General features: G+C 42.7%; 1 protein-coding gene across 3 annotated transcripts in view; it reads left to right on the forward strand.

The window, feature by feature from the left end:
• The window catches only part of RFX4 (regulatory factor X4), a 141,858-nt gene extending 121,715 nt beyond the window's left edge, over positions 1 to 20,143 (forward strand). For all 3 annotated transcript variants that reach the window (XM_077168613.1, XM_077168611.1, XM_077168612.1), the window contains 3 exons: positions 7,903 to 8,065; positions 9,736 to 9,874; positions 18,543 to 20,143. In XM_077168613.1, coding sequence (XP_077024728.1) covers positions 7,903 to 8,065; positions 9,736 to 9,874; positions 18,543 to 18,815 — 575 coding nt within the window. In that variant the 3' untranslated portion in view covers positions 18,816 to 20,143. The remainder of the gene's footprint in view (positions 1 to 7,902; positions 8,066 to 9,735; positions 9,875 to 18,542) is intronic.
• The last annotated feature ends 490 nt before the right edge of the window (positions 20,144 to 20,633 follow it).

Below are 20,633 nucleotides of genomic sequence, written 5' to 3' on the forward strand. Positions count from 1 at the left end.
GTGATATCAAGGCCACAGGAATATCATAAATGTGGTCAAGAGATTTCGGTGCAATGTGTTCAAGAGCCATAAAAGTAGCTTCTTAGACATTCAAATATGAAACAGGTTCTCTTCAGATGATTGTAACCTTTGAAGATTTTGGCACATTCCAGCTTTGTTCTTAGCTATCTCCTGGGGGCATTAAAAATGTCTTTCTATATAAAACTATATGTAATATTTTTCTTAAGTATCACTTTTGAAATACTCCATTACTAAATTAGACTGGATCTTAGTATGAAATGTGGGCCATCTTCCTGAAAGAAATATAAACATAATTTCCTAATGACCTATATGGTTTTACAGACGTATTATAAAGTACGAATTTTTAATGCATAACATACACCTAAAAATGGAGAAATCTATGTTAGTAGGCTGATTAAATTTGGGGATTTGTTCAGTTTTTCAAAGAACAATATTATAAATTGGAAAACAATTGTAAGTCTTATAAAATGCATAGGGTATGCTTCTTTTTTAAAAAAAAGTTAACTCAGCCTATGGTTTACATGCCCAGTTAATTTTTATTTCTGTTTTTAAATTATTGCTTGATTTATAACCATTTACTTTACAAAAAAATATCTGAAGTGGTTTACAGTGAAAATAACAAAACCAAATTTTTAAAAAGGACTGAAATCAGAAAGCAAGACATAAAGAAAGAATGTGGGGAAAAAAATAAGTAAATAAATAGCTCTTAGCTTAGACAGTTTATTAAATGAAATTTGACTTGATCTAGTATTTTGTTGTGCTTCTAGCTTACCCTGAATATATTGGTCAGATGATGCACATATTGGCAAGTTTGACTCGCCAAATAGATACCTGTGACTTTTCAACAAATCAGTGTCTCGTTTTAGAAGGCCACATCCCCAGTTTTCAGCTATGAAAGAGAACAATATTATATCTGCTTGGCAAGCACAAATGAAAATTAATTCATTGATTGTAACTTTTTAGAATCCTCTGATACAAGAACTAGTGGATACAAGGTAGGGTAGATAATAAGTTGTGACTCTTTAGGAAACAGCCACTGTTCATCCCATATCTATTTCGAGCTCTATGTCCATGCCTATCTGTATTTCTAGATATGTTTTCTTAAGCCTTTATTGTTTAATAAAGCAAAAAACAAACGGAGACTATATTCTGGAACAGCCCCAAGGAAAAATCTGAGGGGACGGTATGGTCGCTCATGACAAACCCTGGGATCTGTCCTATAACTACTTGTTGAAGCGTGCTTTAAAAAGAAAAAACAAATAAAAGAAAGAGAGAGAAAATTAAATCCGGTACTTAAAATCGAACCTGGATATCGCCAGTTTTGCTCGGGTTTAGTAAAGTTGATGGCAACATCATGATGAGTCTGGGTAAAGGATTCCATTTCAGCAGGTTTCTACAAGGTAAAATCTAGCCCGTTTACCCCGTTTTCCCCTGACACTCAGGAACCTTAACTTTCTTTAAAGAAAACCAGCTCTTTTCCTCCCCAGGAGTATGGCAGGTGGTGCCAAACTGACAGCCATTTTAACTGACATTGGGCTGCAGTTGTCGAGTGCCATTTAGAGAGGTACGTTTAGCTCCTGCTCTGTCCTGGTCAGCCACCGAAGGGTTCTAAGACCTCATTTATGATGCCATTTTAAGTATTCCCTCTTTCAGTGACAACAATGAAAGTTAACTATTAAACTCATGTTTTCAACTTCCCACCATGTGTTCCTTGGAACACAAAACCAGCCAATTAAATCATGGCGATGTTAGAATGCCTAATGAAATAAAGGCAAACGCCTCATAAATGGCCCTAGCTGTAGAACATCTGGCCTACCCAGCTGCGTTTTCTCAGCATTGGTTGAGGATGTAACAAAGATAACTGGTCCCAAGTCTTTCCAAATAACAAAAGCTCAGTTATTCTGAGGGCAGCTCAACTGAGTGGGATATGGTAGGCACCACAGCTCTGCCTCAGAGGCCGCAAAGTCTTATTTATAGAACCTCGGAGTTGTCACCGCCAATGAATTCCCCTCCTCTCATTCCTGCTGCTTCCTTTTCTTTAAAGGAATGGAATTAGGAAATATAAGCTGGGACTGAAAATTAATGTTTAACCCCTATTTGACTTTAAATTATCAAGAACTTGGCTGGTTAACATTAGGACCTTGGATTTACCTCATTTGTTCTTTTATTCAACAAATAAGTATTCCATGTCTAATCAGTGCCATGCTTGAAGTGACAAAAAAACAGACAGGGTCATTGCCCTGGTGGCACTTACCTTCTAGTAGGTAAGAGAGGCAATGCAGAAGTCAAACATCAGGTAAACACATCAGTATAAATGGTCAGATGTGCTATGAATGAAAAGAGGTGTGTCATGAAAAAGAATAAATGGGGACCCACCTAAGATGGTGGTCAGAGAAGGCCTCTCTGAGGAGCTGACAATATCTGAGCCCTGAAGTATCCTAAGGAGCAGGCTTGGGAAGGGGGAGAGAACATTCTAGGCAGTGGGAAACAGCATGTCCATAGGCCTTGAGGCAGAAAACTGCCTGGCACAGTCAGGAATGACTAGGGAATAGGAAACAAGGGACAGAGTGGACAGAGTGGCAGGAGAGGAGTTAGGGGCTAGGTCATGAACCAGTATCTCTGAGAATTCATTATTTCACTGCCCCTGGTCAGTTATGTCAATCAGATTTTGGCCATAGAACTACTGGTAAAGTGTAACTCAAATAGATGAAGTCTCCCACTTCAGTGGGTATTCTCCTTAAGCAAAGCTATCCTGAGGATAAATAATAGCCAATGGGGGTAGATGGGGTGCTGGTGTGTGTGTGTGTACACACACACACACATACACACACACACACACACACATATAGGTGTATATAATTTTCTTATTCTGTTTGTCTTGAAGGATACAGGGACTGTTTGCTTAGTATCAAATACTCTCAAGCGACATAGCCCAAATACAATTTTCTATGATGATGGAAATGTTCTTTATATGAGCCGTCCAAAACGGGGAACACTAGCCACACAGGATTACTGGATACTCGAATTCTGGCTCCTGTGACTAAGGAACTGAATTTTAAATTGTATTTAATTTTAATTAATTTAAACTTAAATGGCCACATGTAGCTAATGGCTACTTCACAGGACAGGGCAACTCTAGAATCTAGGCACATTTAAAGGAGCTTATTTATCAGGAAGGTACTAGCCTTAGGGTAGTTCAAAACTTGAGAAACATCTATGAATTCTAGTGGGGAAAAGATTCAAGGCTACTTCACAGGACAGGGCAACTCTAGAATCTAGGCACATTTAAAGGAGCTTATTTATCAGGAAGGTACTAGCCTTAGGGTAGTTCAAAACTTGAGAAACATCTATGAATTCTAGTGGGGAAAAGATTCAAATGATGTAGCCCAAGATTTGAAGAAAGGGTATGGCCAGGTAGCCTGGGAAGCAGTCTGAAATTTCACAAGTGTGTCTGCCAGAATTTCACAATCTCTGACTTTTAAAGGCCCTTAGTTATAGTCTTGCTACTCTACAATGTGGCCCGTGGACCAATAGCAGCAGCATCAATTTAGGGGTTGTTACAAGTGCAGAATCCCACATCCTATTGAATCAACATCACATCTCCGTTTTAACAAGATCCCCAGTGATACAAGTGCACATTCTAGTGTGAGAAGCATTTTTGAGGTAGAAAGGCCTTGGAGGTGGGCAGATCTGAGTTCAAATCTCAACTTTGCCACTTACTTGAGGCACTCATTTAACCTTTTGGGCCTTTTTCTTACCTGAAAAAGAATGTAATATTACCTACCTCAAAAGGTTGTTGTGAAGTTTGAATGAGTCAGTCTGTAAAAAGAAACTAGCATATGGGGTCTTTTTTATTTTGGATGATCATTCATTCATACATTCAATAAATCATTCTAATAGTCCATTATAGTCTAAGAACCATTCTGCCCTGTATTTAAAAACCCTTCCGTGTGGGCCACAGTGACTCAGCAGGCAAGAATGCTCGCCTGCCATGCCAGAGGACTTGGGTTCGATTCCCAGTGCCTGCCCATGTAAAAAAAAAAAAACCCTTCCAAAGAAAAACTCAAGGAAGAAGAATGTTTTGTTGGCACAGGAAGGTAAGAATATTTTGCTCTCTAGTAGTTTCAATATTATAAGATGATCATCAACTACTTCTTTAGAGGATTCTCAAAAAGCAGTCTTCCAACACTCTCCTCAAGCTTTTAAATGGGAATGGAGCTTTGGGGAGAGGGGAGAATAAGAGAAAAATAAAGGAATTAAGCAAATAGGGAAGTTTGCTGTTGTTTTACCAGCAAATAAAAAACGTTGGCACCATCTTAAAAATTAGGCACAAACTGTTAACTACGCAGATTTTATCGTTTCCTTTTTAAAAAAGCAGCAGCAGCAGTTCTCACTGGAGGTCTCACTGGTAGGAAAGGGAGTGCAACTGGTGTTCTTTTCTGCTCCCAGGGCAAAAAGCGTTTCTCACCCAAGCCAGTAGGTGTTAATCTGCTTAAGCCTGCCTGAGTGGATCTGTTAGATTTCTGGCACATGGCCATTTAGGGGTTTTGTCTCACAGACCACAGGAGCCCATTTTTCCAAGAGTTCCCACTAGCTTTTTGTTTGATAACGTCTATTCCTAACCACATTTACTCCTTCAACAACAAATTCAATGGAACAAAAATTTACTGAACACCTACTATTTAGTGGACCCTCTGTTGGGGATACAGAGATGAATGAGGAACAGCTACTGTGTGACTCATGCAAAAGTAACTGCTGCTGCAGCCTCTCAGGTGTTGGCTATTATCATTGCGTCTTCTTACCACTTGGGGGAAAAAAAACCCTTTGGCTTCCTCGGCTGCCCTTTTAAATATCCATTGATCTCACTGTGTTCTCCTAAGGCCCCAGGGGCTTGAAGGGTTAATTACTTGCTTGAGGCAAGGGCTATGCTTCATTGTTTTCCCAAACTTCCTACCATACTATTCCATTTCCAGTTGCAAAATTTGTTTAATGTATTTTTAAAATGTTTTTCTTTCTACAGAAGCAACACGTACATTAACAGAAAAATACGGATAAGTAAAACGAAGACAAAACAAAACCCACCTCAATCCCACCACTCAGAGATAACTTGTTTTAATAGAAAGGGTGTTTTTTAAATCATATAAGTAATATATTTTTAGAGGATGTTCAGAAAATAGTGGAGGGCAATCATACATCATCCAAACATCAGAAACATGATCATTTGGGGGGTGCTTTCCCTTCCAGCCTGCTTGCATTTATTCTAAATGACGCCTAACATTCTAAGCTTTTTGGGGAAGAATATGGCTTAGTTGTGCCAAGCAGAAAGGGGTACTTTTAGCCATACTGGTGAATAAGAATGCTAGGGATTTTATTGGGAAAAAAAAAAAAGTATGGGAGCTTGCTACAATTACCTAAACTCTTGTTGCTACGCAAACTATTCAGACCCAAGAAACTCATCTTACTGAAATGGGAAATACAGAACTTTTTACTTTAAGTCTGATAATATGAATATCCGAATTCATAATGAAGAGACCTTGAATGTCACTAAGGGCCTCATGTGCCAGGGGCTTTGGCCTGTATTATCTTAGTTAATCCCCATAACAGCCCTACAAGACAGTCATTCCTATCCCTGTTTTACAAATGATAAAAAACAAAGGCTCAGAAACTGTGAGAGGTTTGCCCAGAAACGTCAGAGGCAACAAGTGGCAGAACCAGATTCCCAGAGCAAAGATAAGTTATGGCAGAGAGAACGGAAAGCGAGCAGCAGACCTGGGTTCAGGGGCCCCTGCTCCCCCCACCCCTCACCCCCTCACCGCCTCACCCCCCCCCCCCCGCCCCCTCCTGGTGGAACCTTGGGCAAGTTATTAACATACTAAGTGTCCTTGAGCCGGACTTTCGTGGGTTGCAGCTGGCTCGCGATTAGTGTTGACAATCATGCGCAGTTTTAGGAATCGAGGCACAGAGTCCACCGGGAGAGGCTGCTGAGGACACCCTTGCGGAGCTCTCAGCTGCCGCTTTATTGAGGGCATCTGAAAGAAATTCCTGCTTAACCTTAATTCCAAAGACAGGACCCTCCTGGCAATTCGTTTGCTATCTTATGGCTCTTAACTAGTCGGGTTTCCCTTTTAGCATTGGCTCGTGGAAAACTCAGAGCCAGGCTGATGGGCCCCCTGTAGGAAAAAGTCCGTCCTGTAGAGTCAGTGTGTTTTCACCTTATTCCTGATTCCACTTTCATATTATCTTTTTGAGTCTTCTGTATGCCTATAAACTCCCTTAAATTCTTTCAGATTTAACCCTCTGATTCCTCATCTATAAACTGGGGATAATGTTTCTCTTAAGGAAGTCTGTAAAGCATTTAGCACAGTGTCTGGCCTATATTATAGTATATGCTCAGTGAATGGCATCTCCTTTCATGCACTGGAGACGAAATTTTGTCATTTCATAAAAAAGCAACACTTCATTATTTATATTCCAGAAAATTCTCCAGTTTACAAAAGGGTTCACAAAGGGTTCTTTTAATCACAAATCAATGAATTAAAAGTAGGAGTCCATTTCCACATACTTTGAAAGGTGCTCCTTACTGAATCACAGAACTAGCAGGGGCTCATATACTACTTCTTTGCTTCCTCCTGCTACTCCATGTCAATGCAGCCACTTTCATATGCTGTTTGCAAAATTCTTGGTGGAAATGGACCAAGTTTTTTCAGTGAAAACGTTTTCTTGATCTACCAAGAGGAATTTCAAGATAACGATGCCCTGCTGCATAAAATACCAAATTGGAAAACCACGTTCTCTCTTCCTTAAACCAATTCTACGGTTTTCTTTGTGCCTAAAAGGGGTTTTGAATCCTGTTCCCTTCCCTTTGGAAAACAGGTTTAATATGGGCTTAATTATTTTCATTATATTGACATGTTTTTAAATTAATCAGATGAATTTATTATTGCTGTAGTGATTCCTGAAATTGCTGGGGGGCAGGGGATTGTTTCTAACCAACTCATAAAATTGTAAGTATCTTGAAGGCTTTTAATTTTGTTGGGTCCCTCTTCACTCCCCGCACTACCCACTCCCCCCAGCACTTTTAAGATATCCAATTAAAAAGTAAATAAATAGAATTAATAGTATGTATGGAATAAGGTCACCACCAGGTCACTGTCTGATAATCTTCAAAAAGACCTGAGCAGGCAGAGCTCAATAATCTACTTAAGTTTGCTTAAAACAATTTATTGGATCCTCAACACCTGTTGAGTTAAGTGCTGAGAAGTTATTTTACTGTACCCTGGTCTGGGTTAGATTTCCCCAACCCTTTCTTTTGTTCTCCTTCCCTCTCTTTCTTTCTTTTTCCTTTTCCCATTTTTCCTTCTAAAAAATATTTATTGAGAGCCTTTTCATGGCCAGGATCTGTGCTAAGCACTGGGGGATTCACTGGTGGGTAAAACAAACCAGGCCCCTGCCTTCCTGGAGCTTACAGTCTGGCAGGGGATAGGTATTCATCCAATGATCACACTCACTAATGGGATTGTAATTGCAGTAGGTGCCACAAAGGCCTAAAGTGCAGTGAAATCTGACCCAGTCTGCAGTTAGGGGGCAACCTCTCTGGATGAAGAATGAATGAGTACAGAGGGATGCGTGAATGTTCCAGGCAACAGAAAGAGCATGTGCAAAGACCCTGAGGTGTGGAGAGTCTTGGAGAAATTGGAAGAAGGATCAGAGAGGATAAAAATGGGGTTGCATGAAGTCAGCAGGGTCAGAGAAAGACATAGGCCTGCAAAGGTGCTGGCTTTCAGTTTAAGAGCAATAGGAAGTCATTGCAGCATTCTGAGGAGGAACTGGGGGGTCCGAGAACTGTGTTAGTGACTCATGCATCTTAATTTGTCTGTGTAGGAGCAATGCAGTCATACACGTGGTCCCTGACCTACACCGTGACGACAGCTGCTGGGTCTCCAGCTGAAAACTCCCAACAACTGCCCTGTATGAGGGGTACTCATGTGCCTTCTTCCTCCGTCACGCACAGGATACCAGTTTATCCCCACAGAGAGGAACATGGGTATGTCACCCTACTTTTAAATTTGATTTTAAGGACCAGGGTTTACTTAGCAGTTGTTTTCGCAAAGGACAGGAAGAGTCCTACTCTTTGTGGAGTTTTCACAATGTTCTCAGCACTACACAATGTGCATCACTGTTATGTGAATCTCCGTGACAGCCAGGTGAAGTCGGTGGTAGTGAGCCCATTTTACTGATGAGGACACTGAGGAGGTTGATTGACTTAAGTAGCCTGAGGTCACACAGCTAGTAAGGGGGAATGTGAGTCAAGCAGAGGGAGGTGCAGACTGAACTGAATGTCTGACTCCAAAGCCTGTGTTCTTTCCTCCTTTAAGGCGGCAGCTAAAAACTCTTTTTCAGTAGCTCCCCCAGGTGGCTGTTTTGTAGCCTTATAAAGCAGGTCCCAGTGTTTTCTGATTCTGGGAAGAGCAAGGGTCCAGCCTGAGGGCTACGGTGATTCACAAGGTTCAGGGAATCCCTCTGGTTTTTGCCTATATCTTGTTCACATCTGTGTAGTGATGTTGCTGTGATGAATAAACTACAGAGCCATTCAGAAGCACTACCTGCATCATAGGAGCTTTTTACCCTTATGCATTGACTGTCAAAAGGTGCTAAACTTACGGTGTCTAATGTGTGGTGGTCAGAAAAATGCTTTGGATGTTAACAAGAATCCTTCTCCGCCATGTGGGTTCAGTGGGCCTCCCCTGGGCCCAGCAGGAGGATGGGGTGAGTGTGATGGGACTCTCAGGATTTGCACAGGGGTGCCCAGTATAATGTGGGGCACGCACGGGGCACCAGCCCAGAAGGAGGACACATCTCGAGTGATTTCCATGACTCAGGTGCTCCCAGCAATCAACAGGGCAGCCAGTAGTTTCTCAAGGGCACTTTGGAATACTTGTTCACACATTTAGAACGGATTTTGAAAATTGTTTCAGAGCTTTTTAATTTTGCAGGAATAGCAGAATGGATACCCATGTGGTCATATGTCAGCATTTTTATTATGCTGAAAGATGTTATTAAAAAAGAATAGTGATAATAATAATATCCTATGAGCACTTGGGATTTTACATTTTATGAAGTTTTTTCCCACATGTGGTCCTCAGAATAAGCATGTGCAGCATTTTTACAGATGGTAAACACCATGCTATAAGAAGCCTGAAGTCCCACAGGTTGGGAGGGGTGAAGCTGGGATGAGGATATGGGTCTTCTGAAGCCTGGTTGACCATGCAACGGTGGCTCCTTCCAAGAGGGAGCTTAGAGATACACACAGCACCCTTCCCATGATGGGGACACGGAGGCCTGCATAATACAAAAACATAAATCCCAAAGTAATTCCTTCTTTCTTTTTTATCAGTCTTCAGGATATGATATGAGGCTTGTTAACATAACAAGAGTAGAAATTTCCATCATTAATTATGTTTTGCTCAGGACTAGCTGCTGCTTTCATTCCCCGAGTGACTGCTGGGTGGCAAGGGAGGTGTGCTCAGGGTGTGGTGGGGGAAAAGGAAGATCAACTTGGGATTTTAAACTTACTACAACAGAGTAGAGATGGTGAAGTAGATGGGGTTTAAAAAAGAAGAAAAATGAAAAGAGAATAGATGAAGTTGATTTTTAAAGATGTCAAACTGGTGTGTTCTCCCTGTTTTTACTCACCATGTTCTTAACGCATTCTAGATACACAGGAAGCTATAACTATGGGAGCTATGGCAACCAGCATCCTCACCCAATGCAGAGCCAGTATCCAGCCCTCCCTCACGACACAGCTATCTCGGGACCACTCCATTACTCCCCTTACCACAGGAGCTCTGCACAGGTGAGTTGGTGGTCCTGCTTACTCGCACTGGCTTTGGTATGCCTGGTACCAAGTCCAGTCGACTTAACACGATTAATAAGTACCTTCTGTGTATGTGTGCACAGCTGGTGTGTCACCGTGGAAAGGACGATGTGTTCATCAGTGTCATTCCTGTCCTCGGGGGTGTGGCCCCCAGAAGGTGCTCAGTCAGCATCCATGCTCACTTCCTCATGCACCTGGGTGCTAAGCAGTTCTCTGTTAGCTTCCTCCCCTCTTCCACCACTCTTATCCCAGAATCCAATCAGTCACGATGGCTGTTGCCCTTTTTTGGCAGCCACCCTCAGAATGGGCCTTTTGTCCCCTCTCCCATCACCATCCTCCTGGTCAGACCAGGAGTTCCTGTCAGGACTATCATCAGGTGCCATTCTAAAGGGTCCCTCGGCCTTCTGTGTCTTTTCAGTCCATCCTGCACACATGATCTGAACCAAAAGAATCCTTCTATAGTGTGCCTTTTATCAAGTCACTCTTAGGCCTTTTATCTCCTTTGTCTCCTCACTGTCTCACAAACCATGTGGATACTCTGTGGCACATGGGGTGAATGATATTGGACTGCACCTATAATATCAATGTTGGAGCTTCTATTTGTCTTAGACACTTTTCCTGTGCATTAGCCTCCAAACACAACTGCTCACCAATTCTATCCTAAATGTCTTTTAACCCTCACTGTCCTTGCTTCAGTTCAGGCCTTTATCATTTCTAACCTGGATGATTACAAAAGACTTCGAATTGGTTTCCATTTCCCCTAATTTGCCCCAGTGTTGGGTCCATCCATATACTACAGCTGGAGGAATCTTTTGAAGTAAACCGACTCTGGCCACGCCACTCTCCCTTATCAGTTCCCATCGCTTTCAGGGCCAAGTTCAATTCCTTAGCATGTCTCTCAAGGCTCGTTACCATCTGGCAACTGCCCACCTTCCTGGCCTGCCCCCTTTTTGCCCCACCCATTCTGACCCATGTGCAGCCCCCCACATGGGCCCAATTCCATCAAGTCTTTGCAGATGTTGTTCCCTCTGGCTGGGAGTCTCTTCCTCAGCCTCTTTCGGCTTGTCATTCAGGCCATCTCACCTTCTCTCCAGCATTTCCTAACACTACCCCCTTCCTTCTCAAGGACCTTATTAGGTGCCAGTCCTCTGTAACAACATAGTGCCCAGGCTGTTCTCTCATACCCTGGTAACATCACTGACTCTCATGCCTGGCTCCTGCAGACTCCTGAAGGAGGAGTCTTTTTTTTTAACATGGGCAGGCACCAGGAATCGAACCCGGGTCCTTGGGCATGGCAGGCAAGCAATCTTACCTGCTGAGCCACCGTGGCCCGCCCCTGAAGGAGGAGTCTTGAAGGCCAAGACTAAGTCTGTATCCCCAGGTCACAGGGCATAGCACTTGTCAAAAAGGACAGCTATGTTTTTTGTTTGTTTGTTTTGCATGGGCAGGCACCGGGAAAGCTATGTCCTAATGAACACGTTCCATGTGCCAGGCTCTGAGTTGAACACTACCTGTGCTCACAATACCCCTTCAGAAGAAGCAGCATGGCTCAGGGGCTTAAGCAACTTGCCTGAGGATCTGAACCAAGGCACTGTGACCCCAGTCTAGGCTCTTAAGCACCACACACTGCCACTTTTCATATGTAGGCATTCAGTAACAGTTTATCGAACAGAAGAGTAAATGGGAGAAGGGGTCAACCTGAATAACAGTGTAGTATGACAGGCATGCTCACTCCATTCTACAAGCATTGGTGCCATGGAAGGTTTTTGAGCCAGGGAGTGGCAAGATCAAAGCTTTGCTTGAGAATGTGAGCTCTTAGAGCACCCACAGGATGCATTAGAAAGGGGACTTCTGGAAGTAGGGACCTCTGCTACCAAGCACTTGCAGGAGTCAAGGAGAGAGATGACAGGATTTAAGCCAGGCTGGCGGCCACAGTGACATCAGCTGTCAGCACTCACCCTTGTCTCCAAGGGAGGGCACTGAGGAGAATGTATCCACAATATATGGGCACTCAGGGCAAACAAGCCTCTGTTTTGATAACCACCTGCAGTACCAAGGGGAGCTCTGGTATAATCCCCAGATAAGCCAAGAAGTTGATTCCACTAAATCATCACCAGAGGCATTCATTAGAGGTCTCCATCTGCGTCACACAGAGATGCCAGCTCCTTAGGTACTGCTTTCTTGGGTGCAGAGTCTGGGCTCCTTGCTGTCATCCACTAAATGACTTAGAACTGCTGCCACTGCCTGGGACACACTCAGCACACAGTCTACACAGCTCATTCATTCACTCATTCGTTCATGAAATTAGTGCTAGATGCCTATTATGTGGCAAGCACTGTTCTAGCCTCCAGGAATACAGTGGAGAATGAGAGAGTGTACCTGCTTTTGGAGAGCTTGCATCCCTATGGGAGCCGGTATTATAATGAGATCAAGCTAAGGTGATGGTATTAAAGCCACTTCTCCCTGCATTTATCTTCCCCCTTTCTTCACCTCCTCATCCTTCTTCATAAATTCCCAGAAGCTGATTTTTCTGGGTTAATATGTTGTAAGTCACTACACCAAAAAAGAGGCCAGGGTCTCTGAAAGCCCCATAATATCCCTGGTGATCAAAGATAGTTCTGCAGCATCAGCTCTGGAAGCCACAGCAGTTTCCAACTGAAAAACTATCATTTAATAGTTGGTCTTAATAGAAGGGTCCACAGCCTAAATGAAAGCCCATAGGAGAAGCCCTTTGAATTTGGACTTGGTGTGAGAGGTAACAAGGTCATTGGTTGGCCTCTTCACCCCCATACTCTGTGGCCCTTAGACATGGTCCTCTGACATCACTGTACCCCAGCACCACACATGCTCTGCACTTTATGGTTTATGCCTCAGTCTCCATTTCCAAAGAGGGGTAGGGAAAGAGAAGTTAATGAACACATCTCTCCCCACGGGAGTCAGTGAGGTCAGTGCTCAAAATGTACCTCTGCCAGGAAAGGTACTGTCTTAAAACAAAGTATGCCTTATTTCATAGTTTATTACATTCATGCAACCCGGCACTGTTCTAGGCACTTTCAAATACAGGAACTCAATTGATTCTCGTTAACAACCTCATGAAGAAGGTAATTTTCTCCAGCTTTTAAAGATGAAGAAACAGGCTCAGACTATAATTTGCTCCAGATCAAGTATCTAATAAGGGACAAAGCCGACTCACACGCAAATTCCCCAACTCTATACACCATGCCCTTGACACTGAATACTAAATAAATGTGTGTTTTGGAGGGTGAGAGGTAAATAAGAAGTTACTGCAACTATTCTCAGTAAATTTCAAGTTACCAAGGAGAAGAATCACACCCTTATTTCTTTCCTTTATTGGTACTTGATTTAAGGTTGAGCACATAGTGGGACATCATCCATTGTAGGGTTAATTAGATTTAGCTTTCCAGGTCAGAAATCAAGGTGTCCCAAAACTAGGTTTTGAATGCAACCCTTCACTATATCAGATTCACTGTGGAAGAGGTCAGTCTGAATGGAAAAATCTCAATTATAGAATATGGTTAAAGAAATCCATTGGTCATCAGCACAAGAGTAACTGAAATTTCTGCAAGTAAATGCCTGTGGGTTCGCCTTAAGAAACTGACATGATACATCTGTGAAGTGCAGTAACTGGATGCATCCTGGCATTTTATGCTCAAAATAATGTTGTCATTTGTTTTCTGAAATCGAGTATGCATGTGTCCTTGTTTATGCTACTTATCTATTATTACAACACATGCTTTCTTCCTGGATAAGACAAAGGTAAACCTTTCAGTCCTGCTTGAAATTAGTTCATAATTTCTGAGTTAGTGAGTCCAGAAGAATGAGGTTTCACAGTTGTAAGGTTTGAATTATTTCAGAAAAACACCTTCTTGCAACTCTGTTGCACTTGTTCACATCAAAGTAAGTGGCAAGGGATGATATCAGCTGCCCCTTCCCAAGTTCCCTATTTCTGTGTCTACCCAAAAGCAAACCAGACCAAACCCACATGCAGTCAAGGATTTCTGAGACTCGTTCAATACATGTTGTTGGAATCTCTACTTTATCAGCAGCCACGAAGGTATCCTTGGGCCCTGAAGCTCAATAGCCATTTGATTACCCAGAAGCTATGTGGCTAGAAGTAGATTTAGAGGAGACTGGAAGGAAATAAACTCTTATTTCTCAACTGTATGGCCAAGGCCCAGCCTTGGCTAGCCTTGCTAGCCAAATACATAGCTCTCACAGAACCTCGAGCAGCCCAGCCTAGCCAGGACCAGTGGGTCCTCAATCTCAGAGACCCAGTGACTACTAAAAAGTTTGTGTAGGGTGCTCCACTTTGGGATAGCATTCTGGACCAATAGGAGTAAAAATCAGTCTTATAGAGTGGTGTAAGATCTCTAACTATAGAGCTGGACTTCCCAGGTTCAAACCCCAGTTCTGCCTCTGATTAGCTCTGTGCCTTGATTTCCTCACCTAAAAAAATGAGTTAATTATAGGACTTACTTCACAGGATTGTTGTGAGGGTTAAATGAGTTCATAAAGGTTATAACAGGGCTTGGCTCATAGTTAACACTGTTTGTGCCTATTATTATAATTTGTAACAGCAGAATTACAAGAGTATCATATTTTGTGTAATTACTAATTAATACCTGTCTTCCTCACTACACTAACTCTGTGAAGGCAGGGACTAGGTTCCTTTTTTCTTGCCATTATATTCCCAAGACCTAGCACAGGGCTTGGGCCTTAGTAGATACTCAGCAAATACTTGTCGATGAAATGAATGGAAGAATGAATTAAATGACAGATTGATATTGTGGAGATAGCCATGGACTGAGGCTCTGGGAGCCTGTCCTCTAGTCTTTACTCTAGCACTAAGCAGATGTCAAGCAGGTCATGTCCCCACTCTTGACCTCTCTTCCCTAATCTATAAAACAAGAAGGTTGGACCCGAGGATCTTTCCATGGTTAATGCACCATAATTCTACTATGATCCCAAAAAGAAAAAGGAAGAAAATTAGTAATAGCCAGTACGTGTTGAATACTTACTATGTAAGAGTCCTAAGTGTTGCTTATGTATTAACTCAATTAATCCTGACTCTAAAAGCTTCTGACAAAGATTTTTTGAGAGCTACTTCCTCTTCCAGAAGAGGCTAAGAGGAAGCCTGCCTCGGGGCGAGCCACAGGCAATGCTGTGGGTGCGGTAAGAGCCGCCTTTCATAGGAAAACAGTTTGTGCTCCTGACTGGGCCACCTTTCACCCTTTGCTCAAGTAGCAGTCCATTTGGCAAGAGTTAGGGATAAAGGGCTCATTCTTCTCTCTCCATGTGTAGGAAAGTCAGCCTTTGGTGTGGGGAGTTGTTTCTCAGAATAGAACTTCCTATTATGGTTCAAAGAGATGCAGAATCATTCACAGCTGAGATGGACTTAAGCCACAGCCATCTGATGGAACCTTTGACTACACACATACACACACACACACACACACACGTGCCCACAAACACTCCTCACACACCTCTCTCGAGGGGTGAGAACTGCTGATTTATCTCCATTTTAACATCAGTAGCAACAGCGCGTGATTTGACCCAGAAAATGGTGACTTCCTGTTATGGGCCCTTAACAAAAAGTGCCTTTATTCTGGGGCAGGGATCTCTGGGTCCCAGGGTTTGTGCCCAGCATGCTTAAAGACCCTGCATGAAACCGGATGTAAAGTTTGAAAGGTGAGGCGGGTGCCACAGGCCAGCTTGACCACTCCCACCAGACTAAATAGAAGCTTCAATGATGGTGTTAATCACCAGGCCGAGGCCAGCCAGCACTTTAGCCAACCAGTCTTTCAATGAAAGACTTCACCATGGGGGAAAACGAGTCACTGACTCATTTGCAATTAGCTGACCTAACAGGACAGAATTTTCCATTCCGGACTCTGTGGTAAAAGAATTTTATTGTCACATTGGAGATATTTTGAGCCAGTCTCATTTCCAGGCAATTACTCTTTTGAGTCTCTGACACAATCCCTGGGCACAGCTGCGTCTAGTCCTTGACTAGGCACAAAAGCCACACTCTCTTGGGTTCTTTGAGAAGAAGACTGCAAATCCATACTGTGACATTTTACCTACACAAGTCAAAGCAAGTGAGGACTCTGTCAGAACCAGCAAGTTGAGAGGAGGTCAGTATTATAGGAGTATGTGGTCTACAGGGTAGGAGGGAGCTTGATGACAGGTTAAAGTTTAATAGGCTGGGTTTTCAAAAAGGAGTGTTCGTCTCCCAGTAATAGTGGATCATGCCTAGTATCAGTCTGGGGTGAAAGCATTACCCAGGATTGGGTTTTTAGGTCAGCTTCTCCAGCAACTTGCTTATGAGACTTTGAGCCGGGTCACTTTCCCTCATAGGTTCTAGTTGTCTCATCTGTACAACACAGAGTTGGATTACATGATCCCTGAGCTTCTTTCTGGTAGTACAACCCAATGTTTGCTCATCGGATGATTATTTAGCACTTGCTAGGTGCCAGGCACCATTCCTAATGTTGAGAATATGATGGTGAACATGACAATGCCCTACAAAAGCTTATGGACAAAAGCTAGTGGAAGGAGACAGCTCCCAAACAAGATGGTATGATCCTGCCCTGAGATGTGGAGGGTGGAGCGTTTATCTTCTTGAGATAGGGTGTCCAAGGAAAGTTTCTTGGAGGAGATGACATTTGAGCTGAGACCTGGAGAATGATAAAAAGAGAGGTAAGTGAGGAAGTGGGGTTAGGAGTGATGGGGAAGCATCCCAGGCAGAAGGAGCAGGTATGGCAAAGTTCTCTGAGATGGGAAGCAGCTTGGCATGTCATAGGACCAGAAAGGAGGCCTCTGTGCTGCAGGACAGCACAACAAGGTGAGGTGACTTGTGTCTGGGGACCTTATTTGAGGAAGTAAGCTTTTTGGAAAATCAAGAAAATTTTTGTAATAACCAATATTTCTTAATGTAATCTGTTTACTACACCTAGATTCCTGTTTTCTTGAGCAGGATCCAATCTTACTATGGTCTCCTGGGCTAGGATCCCACTTCTCAGGCCTGAGGGTTGTCACAGTTGCACACAAGAGCATTCTGTAGCTTCCCAGAATGCACAGCGCAGGAGATATACTGATCAGTGTTTCTGATCTGAATTAGGGATTTATGAAAGCCTTAGTGTGTTCATCCATAGTCTCCTAGGCAACAGCCCTTGGTGCCTTCTCCCTTGAGGTTCCCAGATACTACCTATGCCCTTCTCCCTACTTCCTAACTCTTCTTTTGACTTTGAAGGGGCTGTACTTCATTGTGTACAGCATGCTGTCCTACCTAGGGGGAAAACTCAGTCCTGGAAGTTGGGTCCCTCTTTCCTGACCTATAAATAGCTAGTTCTCTTTGCATGCCTCTCTGCCTCCCCTTCAGCTCCCACTCAAGATGCAGAGCAGATCCCTTTGGCCACCTGACTACAGGGAGCAGCCATTGTTGTCATAACCCCTCTCCCTGCTGTCTAGGCTTCAGCCTGTCTGCCTCCCTCACTGGAGGCAGCCTCCCACCTAATCCCTCAGGGCTCCACTCTCCAACTGTCAAGGAAGACAGATGGGGAGCAGAAGAATTCATCCACTCACACACTCTCTCTCCCCTACTCACTGCCCTCGCTGTCCTTGTTGATTGGTCCCCTCCTTGTCGGTGGCTCTTAGCAGAGCAAGGAAATCTTTGTGTTGACTGGCGGGCAAACTAGGAGTTCTCAAAGAGAGCCCATAACTCCTTCCCTTCCTCCCCTCCAATGGTACTAAAAGGGGCTTGTTTGCATAGCTGTCTTGGAAACAGAAAAGAATATAAAAGAAGAAGCACTTCAGAGGTACTTCTCTTATTCCTAATCTTTTCTAGAACCGCTTCCCCTGTTCTTGTAACTACTAACACCTGTTACTCTAACCTGCACAAAAGGACCCTTCACCATCACTCCCCTCTTAGACAGCTTATCATGACTTCTTCCATATTCATATCAAGCCTAATAATTTAGCATTTCCTACTTGTGTATCTTCCAGGACTTCAGTGCGAATTAAAAAGAAAGATGTTCTTTAAATGATAGCCACTAATAATAACCTTTGAAGCTGTTGACTTGCTTCCTCTTCAAAAGCCTGCTTTTAGGCTGCAGTTCATAATTGAATTCAACTGTATAATCCTATTTTTAATAATGTCATTGTGTTTTATTCGGCATTGTGTTTTCATGGGTTGATGAAGTGGGACGTATCACATCTCCATAACTAATTATAAAACTCACAACCATCTAGCTATATCTGTCTGGACATGCTGGCACTCATGCACACATACACAGAGACACCCACACCCACTGTGTCCCCAGTGGGACTATTCCTTCTTTTGTGTTTGACTTTCCAAGTCATTTGGGATTAAGAGCACAAAGCCAGTTTTACCACTTGAGTGAACATCAGCCTAACTCTGGCTATGAAATCCTTTGCATTTCTGCTGTTGATTACTTCCTTAGACCAAGTATCAATCTATCAGAAGTTCACTGGTTCCCTCCTATCAACTCTCATTAATAGAATCTTAAGAAATCTAACTTAAGACAAACTGTGAACATGACTGATATTGTATATATGCAACTTTAAGCTAATTTTAACTTTGTGGAATTTCTTTCCCCTCAACAAGTACCCTTTTAATAGCCCCACTTCCCGGATGGAACCTTGTTTGATGAGCAGTACTCCCAGACTGCATCCTACCCCAGTCACTCCCCGATGGCCAGAGGTGCCCACAGCCAACACGTGCTACACAAGCCCGTCTGTGCATTCCACGAGGTATGGAAACTCTAGTGACATGTACACACCCCTGACCACGCGCAGGAATTCTGAATATGAGCACATGCAACACTTTCCTGGCTTTGCTTACATCAACGGAGAGGCGTCCACAGGATGGGCTAAATGACTGCTATCATAGGAATCCATATTTAATATTAATAATAATTATTAATAATAATAATAAACCCAACAGCCACCCCCCCCAGAAGACTTTATCTCTATACATCATAACTCATGGACTATTCCTAGGCGTCCATTTTTCTAATAAACATGAAGCTGGGATTCAATGTGGGATGAATAAACTTTAGTTCAGAAATAGGACTTCACTAAAAGTCAGTGGGATATCGGGTACTTTTAGCCATGCCAGACTTGACTGTTTCTATAGAGCACTATCTTGGGCAGGCCAATCTGTGCCTTTTCCCTCTGTTCCATGACTTTGCTTTGTGTTGGCAACCATGCCCAGTAAGCTACTTATTTTCCTTTTCACAAAAACTCGTTAGTCTTTGAAGGATGGATATTGGAGATGGATCTGGTTTGTGTTCTTGGATGGGCACATAATTTACCAAGAGCATTCACCTTGCCATCTGTCTGTCATCTTACTGTACAATGAACAGTCCTCAGCTATGTCCTACAAACCCCATCTTCCTGGTGGTGTTATCACCTCTTTCTGAAGCACCAGGGTTAAATGGAGATTCTGGAAACACTAGATTTCCCATTATATGCGGGTCTGTCACAGTACCTGCATTGTCTTGGAATGTAAGCACTGTCTTGAGGGAAAGAAGAGGTCTGTTCTGTATTGCCTTAAGTTGACTGAGGTCTGTAGGGGACCGGTTCTTCTATGTACAAGTATTTGTCCTAAGTTTGCACAATGGCTATTGTCAGCAAAATGCAGGAGAGGGGTTTTTGAAGTTTTGTGAGAATGTGGACTTATGGTTTTGAGTATCACACTCAGCTCTGCTGTATTAACTTTGTGGAACTGGATGGACCAAACTTAGCTTACCAGCACCAAGTGTGAAATGACTTTAATGTTTCCTTCATAAAACTATAATAATTTCCAACACTTTGATAGAAAAAAAAATTCAAAGTGGTGCCTTTGAGCCTATACTATACTGTGTATGTGTGGAAATAAAAATGTATTGTACTTTTGGAAAAATGTTTCGTAGGCATATTTCTGTCAGATTTGTAGCAATTTGTGAAGTTTGTTAGAGATTAACATAGGTTTTCTTTCTGTATTATAAAATGCACCAAGCAATTATGGTGGACCTATTACCCTATGGGTAAGAAATAAATGGAAATATGACATCGGATGTTTTAGCAATTGTTCTGTAAATAAAATCTTTGATCGCACCACTCAGTGTGATAATCATGTCTACAGCTAAAATGGAAATAGTTTTATCTGTATAGTTGTGCAAGGTATGAATGATTTCACACTCAAATAAAAAGGTATTGAAATGACCTGATTTCTTCATATTCATTTTGCATTTGATACGAATTCTGTATGTGTGTGCACACATGCGCCAAATATAAACATTCTGAATCCTTAGGGTATAACCAGGGTAAATAAAACTGAGTGGTTTTGTTGGGTGTACTTAAACAGCTTCCTATCACCTCATCATAAAAAAAAGCATTCAAAATTTGATTAGGTCACACTGGTCCTTAATAAGTATATAGTACCAACAGCCTGACTGAGGTTTTTTTAATGATTTTTTTTTTTTTAACATGGGCAGGCACTGGGAATCAAACCCAGGTCCTTGGGCTTGGCAGGCAAGCATTCTTACCTGCTGAGCCACCGTGGCCCACCCCTGACTGAGGTTTTTAGGAGATCAATTCTCTTACATGTAAGGATTTGCCCTAGGTTTGCACAATGGCTAGTGTCAGCAAAAGGGAGGAAACTTTCATCTCTTACAGGGAATGTTATTCTTCAATACCAGCATCATTAAAAGGT

Source organism: Tamandua tetradactyla, chromosome 7 (assembly GCF_023851605.1).
Source record: "Tamandua tetradactyla isolate mTamTet1 chromosome 7, mTamTet1.pri, whole genome shotgun sequence".
In the NCBI taxonomy this organism is placed as follows: Eukaryota; Metazoa; Chordata; class Mammalia; order Pilosa; family Myrmecophagidae; genus Tamandua; species Tamandua tetradactyla.